The sequence below is a fragment of the Megascapheus bottae genome, chromosome 37 (genome assembly GCF_031878675.1).
Source record: "Megascapheus bottae isolate mThoBot1 chromosome 37, mThoBot2.hap1, whole genome shotgun sequence".
Lineage (NCBI taxonomy): Eukaryota > Metazoa > Chordata > Mammalia > Rodentia > Geomyidae > Megascapheus > Megascapheus bottae.
The window spans coordinates 2,719,204-2,731,771 of NC_143545.1; the positions used below are offsets into that span (position 1 = coordinate 2,719,204).

The 12,568-nt window shown below is 46.3% G+C and overlaps 1 protein-coding gene across 1 annotated transcript; it reads right to left on the bottom strand.

The window, feature by feature from the left end:
• Positions 1–608: 608 nt before the first annotated feature.
• Positions 609–9,979, bottom strand: LOC150042056 (uncharacterized). The gene is made up of 7 exons (XM_090325198.1): positions 9,884–9,979; positions 8,259–8,449; positions 6,158–6,283; positions 5,887–6,068; positions 5,442–5,548; positions 4,206–4,353; positions 609–1,187 (listed from the first exon to the last, which is right to left on the bottom strand). Exons 2-7 carry the CDS (start codon positions 8,410–8,412, stop codon positions 609–611), a joined length of 1,296 nt encoding a protein of 431 aa, XP_090181324.1. The 5' UTR covers positions 8,413–8,449; positions 9,884–9,979.
• Between the last annotated feature and the right edge of the window lie 2,589 nt (positions 9,980–12,568).

Sequence of the window (12,568 nt, forward strand, 5' to 3'; positions counted from 1 at the left end):
GAAAAAGCTCAGGAAAAGCACCCAGGCCCAGGGCTCCAGTCCTGGCCAGGGAAGGCGGCAGTTCCTGCAGAATATTCCCAGCTGATGTGGCTGCGGGGACTCAGGCCCTGGGCTCCAGTCCTGGCCAAGGGAGGCAGAAGTTCCTGCAGAATATTCCCAGCTGATGTGGCTGTAGGGACTCAGGTCCTGGGTTCCAGTCCTGGCCAGGTGAGGTGGCATTTCTGCAGAATATTCCCAGCTGACGAGGCTGCGGGGACTCAGGCCCTGGGTTCCAGTCCTGGCCAGGGGATGCGGCATTTCTGCAGAATATTCCCAGCTGACGAGGCTGCGGGGACTCGGGTCCTGATGCTCCTTTCTTGCCAGGTGGTTTCAGGCCAGCCTGGGCATAAAGAAGTCTACAAGACTCAGCCTCCACCAAGGGCCTGGGTTGCGGCTGAGACGACAGAGCTACAGCGCCGCACACAGCTCTCCTCCTGAGATGGGGCCTCGCTCTCCTCTTCCCCAGGCTTTTCGTGAGAACAGACATCTTTCTTCCCTCCACCTCCTCCATAGCCGGGATGTTTTGATTGCTCTGATTGGTGAAGCGGTGGTCAGGCACCGCCCCACGCCTACTCGGATTGGCTGCTATTTGACCGGGCCCCGCCCACCCTGGCGGAAGTGGGCGGGCCTTCCTCCGGGGCGGGCTCTTGCTCCCCAGAGGACCGGAAGAGGAAGTGGATTCCTCCCGCGAACAGCCATGGCGTCCTCGGCCCGCCGCCCCTCAGCTCAGCCCCGGCCCCGACCCGACGACCCCGCAGGGGCTGCGGGAAGGGCGCTCGCTCCGCGGTGAGTGTGGACGCTGGGCTGGTGGTCGGGTTCTCTCGGGGTGAAGCAGGTTCTGGAATGGAGTCCTGAGGGGGGGGGGCGGCGTCCCGGAGCGGCCGGGCTGCAGGACGGAGCCCCGGGCGCCGCGCTGACGTCCCCGGAGGACCGGGCTGGCCGGGCGGGCCTGGGGCCCGCTGGGGCCGGGACGGAGGCGCCGCTGGGCCCCGGCCGAGAGCGGCCTGGACGCCCTCGTCAGCCTGGAGCCCGGCCTCGTCCACCGTGCCTCGTCCTCCGGGCCTCGTCCTCCGGGCCTCGTCCACCGGGCCTCGTCCTCCTTTTGTGCCCCAGCTGCCTTTGACCCTTGAACCTCTGATGTCAGCCTCCTAGGTAGCTGGGATTGCAGGCCTGAGCCACTGCACCCAGCTTGTGCCAGAGATTCTTTTGCTCAGGACTTGTGGCTTTTGGTGTTCACTGGAGACCAGAGTCTCACAGACTTTCAAACCTCAGTCATCAGATCTCAGCGTCTTGAGCAGCTAGGATGACAGTGTGAGCGGGCAGCGCCCGGCTCCAGGATTTTTTATTTTAGTCAGTGTGACTTGTGTTATATTTCCAGCATGGGTTTTATTTCTCACAAATTGATTGTGCGTCCTATGCCAAAGGGACAGTCCTAGCCAGCTTGTCCTTTCTATTTTATTGTATGATTTCATTGTCATTGTAAGTATAATCTTGCATCATGTGGAAATTCCCACGAGTATCAAAACAAATTGTACCTTTACAGTCATACCAAACAGCCAGGGACACCCTTGAATCAAACTCTCTGGATCCATCAGCGAGTGAGCAGGAGGGTGTATTTGTGAGTGTAGAACCTTCTCAGTGTCTGGTCAACCTAGGGTCACAGGACAGGGAATTAGAAGTGTTGAGAGCCAGGAATGATGGAGCCCCGTGTCTGAGGTCACATTACCATGGTGTGTGACCTGTCATCCATCTCATGGCCTAAATACCACTGGAGACATCCCCCCAAGCCAGCCTTGTCTCAGGAATAGACTTTTAATTGTATTGGGGGGGGGGTGATGTGCTAGCCCTGGGGCTTGAATTCAGGGTCTGGACGCTGTCTCTGAGCTCTTCACTCAAGGCTGGTGCTTTACCACTGGAGCCATAGCACCACTTCCAGCTTTCTGGCGGTTCATGGGAGTTAAGAGCCTCACAGACTTTTTTTTAGCAGGGTTGGCTTTAAATCCTGATCCTCAGATCTCAGCCTCCTGAGTAGCTGGGATGACAGATGTGAGCCACCAGCGCCCAGCTGTTTTTATTCTATTCATCCCCTAAAACCCAGTGTGGTAACACACGTAAGAATTCCCTTACTTCTCCAAGTGTTAATTCTGCCTTCTGTGGTTTTTCTCTTTCTCAAGATAGATAGGTAGAAACATACATCCATAAATACATAGATGTAGATAAAGGTAGATGAGATATAGACATGACATATATGATTGGACAGACACAAAACGATACTCACATGCATGCATATATACATATGTGCAGACACAGATACATACAGAATACATAGATACAGAGATGCTTGCACCTTTGGTATATGACGGTCAAGTTGGGAGAAATAAAACTCATGGTGGAAATAGTACAAGAGTCACACACACAGACCCACCATACACACAGCACCAAGTGAACATTTTAGTGAAGATTTGTTTTAGGAAAATAGGAAGAAATGAGAAAGAGCTTACTCTGTGCAGCTTCTTACCCAGGAAAGGAGTTTTGGGGACTCATAATGGGGATTCTTTTCTGAGCAGGGAGGGTGTTCGGGGTCCTGGAATGTCCAGAAATTTCCCCAGCCGTCCCATAATGTCCAGAGGCCAAGCTGGGTAAGGCACAGCCCCAAATGCAGGCTTTTAATCAGATACACATTCCCCGTCCCCCCCCCCACCCCGTCCATTCATGGAGATGTGTTAGCTCTTTTACTCTGTTAAAAAGGTAGATTTAGATTGTCATTCTATGACTCCAATTCTTTTTTTTTCTTTTTTTTAATGCCAGTCCTGGGGCTTGAACTCAGGGCCTGAGCTTTTTCCTTCAAGGCTGGTGCTCTGCCACCTGAGCCACAGCTCCACTTCTGAGTTTTTGGTGGTACCTTGGAGATACCAGGTCCTTGGACTTTCTTTTCCAGCCTGGCTTTGAACCGTGATTCTCCTATCTAAATACCTTGAGTAGCTGAGATTATAGGCATGAGCCACTGGCACCTGACACTTGACACTTGACTTAATTAGGTGTCAAAGTTAGAAGAGATTAGAAGGAGAACGACAGAAAACAAAGCTAGGGGTTGAAATGACCTCACTTAATTTCCACGTCTAGTGATGGACAGCAAATTAAGAAATCTGTGTGAAGCTTTGTGCTGTAATTTGTTTGGTTGAGTGTGACTCAAGGATTATTTCATTGTTAGATGAAGAATTGGAATGAGGGAGAAGAGTGGAAAATATGAAAACGATCAAGACTAATTGAAGTGCCATGTCAGGGGCTGGCAACTCACTCTGCCATCCCAGCTAATCAGGAGGCTGAGATTTGAGGATCAAGGTTCCAAGCCAGCCCGGGGCAGAAATCCATAAACTTCTTATCTCCAACAGACCAGCAGCAAGGCAGAAGTAGAGGTGTGGCTCAAGCACCACAAAAACTCAGGGACAGTGCCCAGGCCCTGAGTTCAAGTTCCAGGACCAACACACACACACACACACACACACACACACACACACAAACACACACAGAAATAATGCCTTGTACTCTTAGGTAGACATGGTGAGTTGAAACTCTTTTACAACTTCTTGAAGGTAAAGATAATTGTGAAAAAGACAGAACTGAAATGAGTTTCAGGTAGGAAGTGTGTAAATCGCCATCTTTTTGGATAGTACAGGCCTTTCAGGGTGGCTGTGTCACCCACATGTGTGACGCATGATTGACTCATTCCTCATGTGCTCTGATACCCCCACCCCTGGAACAGAAGTGAGCAACTTTTCCCTCCAGTAGCATAGCATCACTGTGCCTACCCTGAACTTTATTCATTATATAGCAAATCTATATGGATGCACGGTTTTTTGGTTTTTTTTTTTATTGTAATTAGTAAAAGGCTTACATGATATTTGCCAGATAGAAGGTGCATTAATTCACATACATTGATACCCTTTCACATGTCTTGGTACCCATTTCCCTCCTCCCCACCCCCCTTTTTTTTCTTTTTCAATCCTGAGGCTTGAACTCCCTGCCTGGCCACTATCCCTCAGATCTTTGGCTCAAGGCTGGCTTCGAATCCAGGTCCTCAGATGTCAGTCTTTTGCACAGCTGGGATTCTAGACATGAGCTATTAGGATTCCAGCTACAAGCAGACAGTATGTAGAGAAAGAGACACGGGGTAGGAGAGAGCTGGAGGCAGCTGGACACTGGACATAGCTGCATGGTTTGCTGCAGATCCACTTTCTCTCTGCGTAGACCCTGGCGCTGCTAATTCCAGCTTCATTCAAATAGGCGTATTCCCCAGAGCCTCGAACTTCAACCCTAGAGTCAAGCAGAAACATGTTCAGTATTTGCATTTGGGTATTTACTTACTTTTGTTCATTTTTCTTTTTGTCAGGTGTGAACTTTGAACTCGGGGCCTGGCCTGCTGTTCCTGAGCTTTTGTGCTCAAGATGCGTCCTGCTCTCCCATTATGAGCCACAGCACCAATTCGGGCCTTTTTTCTTTCTTCTTCTTCTTCTTTTTTTTTTTTTTTTCGTGGTTCATGAGAGGTAAGATTCTCATGGATTTTCCTGCGTAGGCTTGTTTCAAACTCTGATTCTCAGATTTCAGTCTCCTGTGTAGCTAGGATGACAGGTGAGCGCCACCAGCACGCAGCTTGTTGTCTCTAGGGTTTTTTTGCTTTTTCTTTTTTTCATTTTTGGGTCATGGGGCTTGAACTCAGCTGGTTGCTTTCCTTGAGATGTTCGGCTCAAGGCTGCAGCCCTACCCTTGCGCCAAGCCCTACTTTCCCAGCTAGCTTTGAAACTTGATTCTCAGATCTCAGCCTCCTGAGTAGCTAGGATTATAAGTATGAGCCACTGTGCCGAATTTGTTGTCTGTAGTTTTAGGAAAGTAAGAGACTAACAGAAGTTTGACATTGGTGATGAGCACTGCTGACTGAGTTGCGTTTCTTCTCCATTCTCAAAGTCCTGGTATGAATGCCACCTGTCTGTCCATCACCCGTCCATCCCAGTCACACTAACCACGCATTCATTCATGACCCACGGCCACCTGTGGGCTCCCTAGACGTGACCTTCACTCAGGCTCAACTGTTTCCAAAATGCAGAAAAATAAAACATCAACAACAACAACAAATCCATGGTGGGTTCCAGGACTCACAGCTGTCATCCAGCTACTCAGGAGGCTGAGATCTGACGATCACAGTTCAAAGCCAGCCCAGGTAGAAAAGTCCATGAGACTCTTACCTCCAATAAACCTGTTTAGCTAAAGCTGGAAGTGGCACTGTGGTTCAAGTGGCGGAGCACTAGCCTTGAGCAAAACCTCAGGAACAAGGGCCCAGGCCCTGAGTTCAAGCTCCAGTCCTGACCCAAACAAACAAACAAGCAAAAAGATGGCTGAAAACATACAAGTTGGTGAAGTCGGTGTTGTCTGTGCACTTCCAGCTGTGCTTTGAGGATTCTCTTCTAAGTCCAATCCAATGATCGTACGAATCTTTGTATCTTTTCAGGAAACTCTGTAATAAAACACAGTGAGTTGAAAATGAGAGCCCTTGACTTTGGATGTATTTTGTTTTTCTGTCAAAGGCCGGCTTCAAACTGATCTCACATCTCAGCCTCTGAGAAGCTGTGTTTTAGGACTAATAATTCTTTTTCTTTTGTCTGTGTTTATGTGCCAATCCGACTTGCACAGTTTGGCTTGGAACTTCGATCCTCCCATCTCAGCCTCCTGGGTAGTTGGATGAGAGCCTGAGCTCCTGGCACCCAACCCTTTAACTTCACACAACCTCTCCAAGTCGGGGTGGGGTGTCTTTAGCATGTCACAGAGAACAGGAACCCTAAAAGCTTTTCTTACCAGGTCCTGGATGGTGTCAAAGGTGGCCAGATTGGCTCCAAAGGAGACACAAAAGTCCTGACTGGACGTCCAGTTCCTTGTATCCTCAGAAAAATAGAAACACTGATTCCCAAAGCCAATCCACTCTCTTGGACAGGAAGAATACATGCTGTGCTCTGGAGTGCGGCCTTCTGCTTGGTTCCCTAACAGAAAATGGATTTGCTTTATAATCAGTCTTCTGTTTTCTGTGCCTGGGGCCTAAGCCACACCTTGGCCATTCAAAGCCACCCACCTGCTAGAATCACCTTTAGCACAACTATCGTCCCAAGCAGAACCACAATAGTCCACACACAGCAGTGGAATTTGGTTGGGCTGATAGGCAACAATATTCCTGTGTTTCTTTTCTGGAGCCCCTTCACTGCAAACAGAAAGAGGAGGGTTTGAATCCAAGGGTTTGAATCTATAAGGAAAATAATCCTAGCATTACCTACCTGTTGCTTGTCCTGGCTCAATTACTACCAAAGGCCATCTTGCAATGGTGGAAAAGGAAAGAATGGAGGAGCTGAGCACTGGTGTCTCCTCCCTGTAACCCCAGCTACTCAAAGAGGCCGAGATGTGAGGGTGGCAGGCAGGAAAGTCTGGGAGACAGTTTATCTCCAAGGAGCCATGAAAAAGGCAGAAGGAGATCTGTGGCTCCATTGCCAGGGCAGCAGCCTTGAGACAAAGCTTAGAGACAGGATCCAGGTCCTGAGTTCAAACCCCAGCTTGATCATATAATAGTAGATATTATAAATATATGTCATAATGTATGACATATCACATGGACTATTTTAACTGTATACTCTACTGTATTATACTATTATGCTGTATATACTTTTTTTTCTTTTGTCAGGGAGCTTGAACTCAGGGCCCATGTGCTGTCCCAGAGCTTTTTCCTTCAAGACTAGCACTCTACCACTTTGAGCCTCAGCACCACTTGTGATTTTCTGATGGTTCATTGGAGATAAGAGTCTCATGGACTTTCCTGCCTGGACTGGCTTTGAACTGTGATCCTCAGATCTCATCCTCCTGAGTAGCCAGGGTGACAGGTGTGAGCCACCAGCTCCCGGCTATATATCCTCGTATAGATAGATAGTACATCCATCATAGTATATATTATTTGAGGCTATATTATATATCATGATATATGATAAGTAGTATATTATATAGTATTTAATACAGCCTATATAATAAAATAAACAGTAAATATTAAAGTATATGAGATAGTAAGTAATTTACTATTTAGTATGATAAATATGCATAAGAGGTGTATATGTATGTTCTCATATATATATATGTTAGAATATATATAATACACAATGAGCAATGTTTATTGTAAGTGTTTTATTGTCAAGTTACAGCAGGCAGTTCCAGGCATTATTTCTGGCTAACACCAATGGGCAGCCAGTTTAGAACATGGCAGCTCAGCACAGGGTGCCAACTTACCCAAATCCTGAGCACTTATGCCCGCACACACATATGTCTTGCTTTTTCTCTTGTCCTTGCTCAAGCCCTGTCCTCACAACCAGGTTACTGGAAGATTCTGTTCCCCAGAGGCTCAGTTCAAGGCCAGCACTAGAGCAGGGAGGACAAAATAGCCCACAAAGTACTGTGTTTATGAGAACCACAAAAAAAACTACATTTCCTGCCCCGCTTCCTTCAGATATCAACAGGTGATATAGTTCAATGGTGTCAGCCACTATTTTCCATTGGTTTGTTCTGTGTGTGTGTGTGTGTGTGTATTGTGTGTGTGTGTGTGTGTGTGTGTGTGTAGTTGCTGACGACAGGCAGGCCTCAAGTCTAGTTTCTTGGTGATTTATTAGAGATAAGAGTCTCTTGGAGTGGCTGGGAAGGTGTCTAGTGGTAGAGTGCTTGCCTAGCAGGCATGAAGCCCTGGGTTTGATTCCTCGGTACCACATACACAGAAAAAGCCAGAAGGGGTGCAATGTGTGGATCAAGTGGTAGTGTGCCGGCCTTGGGCCAAGAAGCTCAGGGACAACACTGTGGCCATGAGTTCCCAAGACTGGAAAAAGAAAAGGTCTCATGGACTTTGCTGCCTGGGCTGTCTTCAGACTATGATGGTCAGATCTCAGCCTCCTGAGTAGCTGGGAGGACAGGTGGGAGCCACTGGAGTCTGGTCTGAAAGCAAATTCTGCAGAGGTTGCAATGTACATTGCAATTCTGTTCCATTGCAAATGAGGTCAGGTAATAATCTGGGAAAGAGGAAGAAGAAAAAAAAGAGGAAGGAGAGGGATGTTACCTCATCTCAAGGCACACATCCCAGATCTAACCTTCCCTCCCTCCATCCCAGCCTAGCTGCCTTTGTGGGAGACTTCAACCCTAATGCAAGTTACCTGCTGGCCTGCTTTCTGGGTCGTCTGTGGAAGGCAGATCTTTCTGTAACATTTCCAAGGAGGCTTCTATCTTTTTCCTTCCTTGTTCTTTTAGGCAGAACTGGAGCCTGGGATTAAGGAGGTAACCTTGGCCTTCTCCAACATTACCTGACATCTGGTAAACAGATTCTGCCGCCAGCCTTCTGCCTTTCCTGGCTCCAAACAAAAAATAAAAACAAAACAAAAACAAGATTGGAATCAGGATCTGAAATTCAATGGATTAGAAATGAAATGACTGAGGTGTCAGAAAACATGTTAAAATGTCCCAGTATATTTCAATTTAAGCCAGGATGGAATACAAGGGGGATGGTTGAGGGTGGCAGTTAGACTTTTCCACTGAGATCCACTAAAATAATAATAATAATAATAATAATGAGAGTCAGACAACTACCAGAGATCCATCATCATCGTCATTATGATTATTATCATTATCATTATTGTTTGCCAGTCCTGGGACTTGAACTCATGGCCTAGGCACTGTCCCTCAGCTTTCTCAAGGCTGGAGCTCTACCACTTGAACCACAGCTGTACTTCTTTCTCTTTCTATGCCTGTGGTACTGAGGAATGGAAACCAGGGCTTCATGCATGCTAGGCAAGCTCTCTGCCACTAAGCTACCTTCCCAGTTCCCTGAAATCCATTTTTCATATAAGAATAACAATAATGATCTTGGCTCAGGCTGAGATAGGACACTCTAGGGCAGGAAAGATTGGGAAATTCCTTAGTTCCTATTCAGGACCGCCAGAAGTGGAGTGGAGAGAAGTGGTTCAAGTGGTAGGGTGCCAGCCTCCAGTGAAAAAGCTCAGGGACAGCACAGCTAAAACATATTGGAAAGGGAGGAGGGGAATTTGACCTAACGTTAGAGTGCTTGTCTAGTATGCATGAAGACCCGGGGTCAATTCTTTGGTAACACATATATTGAAAAACCAAAAAGCCAGAAGTGGTGCTGTGGCTCAGGTGGTAGAGCACTAGCTCTGAGAAAGCTGAGGGGTAGGGGCCGGGAGTTTGGCCTAGTGGTAAAGTGCTTGCCTAGCATGCATGAAGACCCGGGTTCGATTCCTTAGTACCACACACATTAAAAAAGCCAGAAGTGGTGCTGAGGCTCAAGGGGTAGAGCTCTAGCCTTTAGAAAAATCCAAGGACAATCCTCAGGCCCTGAGCTTAAGCCCAGGAATGGTAAAATAAAGAAAAAAAGAAAAAAAAGCTGAGGGACAGTGCCCAAAAGCCCAAGGACAGTGCTCAGGCCCTGAGCTCAAGCCCCAGGACTGGCAAAAAAAATTTTGTAAAGAAAGAAAAGAGAAGCCCACCTTCCCCTCAAGAAGCAAGAAAACAAAGACAAGAAGCACCAAAAATAAAATAAAAGCAAAAAGTAAACTCCTAAAGCATGAAGGGATAGGAGTATGACCCAAATACTAGAGAAGTGCCCAAGAATGAAAAGAAAAAATTAAAAAAACAAAAAGCAGACACTAACTGCTAGTAACAGACTAGTAAGGCTAGACAGCAGGCAGTCTCTGAAAAGTATTCCTGAAGCCCAAAGCAGAGGAAAATGCTGCAAGCACAGCAGGACTGCAGACAGGGCCACACTTACCCGCCAGAATTCAGTCCCCAGAACCAAAATGCAGTCTCCAGAAGCCTCTGAGCACTGCAGAGTAGAGAAAAGACCACAAGGAAGACGATGATGACGATGACGACGACGACGACGACTATGGTGAAGAAGACAATGTAGACCACAAAGAAAAACTGAGTAGAAGAAGGCGGAGTCACCCCGCCCACCACACTGAACCAAAGCACCAAACCCCAAGCAGGAAATCCACACAGCAGCTGCTGCAATTCAGTATGCAACTTGAACCTGCTGAACCCTAAAAACATAGTTACATAGATGATGTGCAAAAAATGCACACACATATATATAAATAAAAAATATAATACAAATACAATGCATAAATACAAAAGTATACATAATCTATAAAGATACACATTTTGTATATTACATACACATAAATATATGTAACAATATAAAATATATAACATAACATGGCATAGTATATAAATATATTTTTTCAACAAGATACACTTAATAAAAGTCTGGGCTAGGGCCAGGAGTTTGGCCTAGTGGTAGAGTGCTTGCCTAGCATGCACGAAGACCCAGGTTCGATTCCTTGGTACCACATACATAGAAAAAAAGCCAGAAGTGGTGCTGAGGCTCAAGTGGTAGAGCTCTAGCCTTGAGAAAGTCCAAGGACAGTGCTCAGGCCCTAAGCTCAAGCCCAGGACTGGCAAAAAAAAAAACAGTCTGAGCTATCCTGGAAATGAAACTCATATATATGTAATATATATAACATATAATTATATACATATACCTACATTTTGCCAGTTCTGACACTTGAACTCAGGTCCTGGGCACTGTCCTTGGACTCTTTTTGCTCAAGGCTAGAGCTCCACCACTAGAGCCACAGCACCCTTCCCCCTTTTTCTGAACGTGTGGTACTGAAGAATCAAACCTAGGGCTTCCTGCACGCTAGGCGAGCCCACTACCACTAGGCCATGCTCCGGGCCCATATATATGTGTGTGTGTGTGTGTGTGTGTGTGTGTGTGTGTGTATTTTTTTTTAAAGAAGATGCAAACTGTTCATAAGTCTGGGCTACACTGGAGATGTAGCTCATATATATACATAATACATGAATCTGTATGTCTATATTGAAAGAAGCAAAGCCTAAGTAACCCCTCCAGTCCTAAAAGTAGGGAAGAAAAGACAAAGAGATGCAAGTGGTTGAAGACATCTGGGCAATGCTGGAGATGTGACATATATATATTATAACTACAAATATTACAGATATATATTTTATGGTAGTCTTGGTTCTTGAACTCGGGGCACTGTCCTTGAACACTATTTGCTCAAGGCTAGAGTCCACCACTAGAGCCACAGCACCATTAACAGCTTTTTCTGAATATGTGGTACTGAGGAATCAAACCCAGGGCTGCACTGGGTAGCTCATATATTAATATTATGTATAATTTATAAATATATATTTAAAACAAGATACAAACTGTTAATAAAAGTCTGGAGATGTAGCTCATATATATATACATATATATGTACACATAATACATGAATCTGTGTGTCTAGATTGAAGGAGGCGGGGCTAAGTAACTTCTCGCAGCCATCCAGTTGGCTCTAGTGCTGAAAGCATGGAGGTGAGAGATGCTACTCGCCGAATGCAGACGCCTCAGAGAAACACACATAACACAAGCTAGAGAGGAGCTGAGCATCTGGAGAAGGCAGGGCTGCCATCTTGTCCCCAAGGTGGGGAAAGGTGAACCCCCTCCCAGGTGTGGGGTGGCACTTGACTGACAGATTCCTAGACCTGACAGTGTAGTGCCTGGGACTGGACTTTCCTGTGACCCCGCCCCTCTCCCTGACCCAGTGTAACCCTGGACAAGCTTAGATGCATGAAGCCACAGCCATGTGTCTCCATGTTCGAGTCCTGTCTCCTGGCTGTTCTCTGGTCTCCATGGCGTCCTGATCCAGCTCTCCATCAGAGCTGAGTTGGCTTGTTTATTGTTTCTGGCATCCCTGGCCTGTTTCCTAACTGTGTGAATGTGCTTTCTGGCTGCTGGTCTTTGAGACAGGAGTCTGTCATGCAGTCCCTGGCCTAGTAATAAAAGACTCCCCAGATTTGAACTCTCAGAATGTGGCTTCTCTGATTTGGAAGAAATGGTTTTATTGTCAAGATTCCAAGACTTAAACCTATGAAACAATAGAGTTTTTTGTATATTTCAACATTCATATATATATATATATATGTATGTATTTGCCAATAGTGGTGCTGAACTCTGACTAAGCACAATCATTGGGCTTTCTCAAGGCTAGATCTCTACCACTTGAGCCACAGCACCACTTCTGGCTTTTTCTGTGTATATAGTACTGAGGAACGGAACCGGGGTCTTCATGCATGCTAGGTGGGCTCCATTAGGCCAACTCCCAGCCCCAACATTTATAAATTTTGTAGTCTAGAATGATGATGCTTAGAATTATAAAAGTAAAAATGTGCAGCCAGGAGCATGGCCTAATTTTTTGTATATTTCCACATTCATAATTTCTTTTCTTTCTTTTTTTTTGCCAGTCCTGGTGCTTGAACTCAGGGCCTGAGCACTGTCCATGGGCTTTCTCAAGGCCAGAGCTCTACCACTTAGCCACAGAACCACTTCTGGCTTTTTCTGTGTATGTGGTACTGAGGAATTGAGCCCAGAGCTTTGTACACTTAATATGAT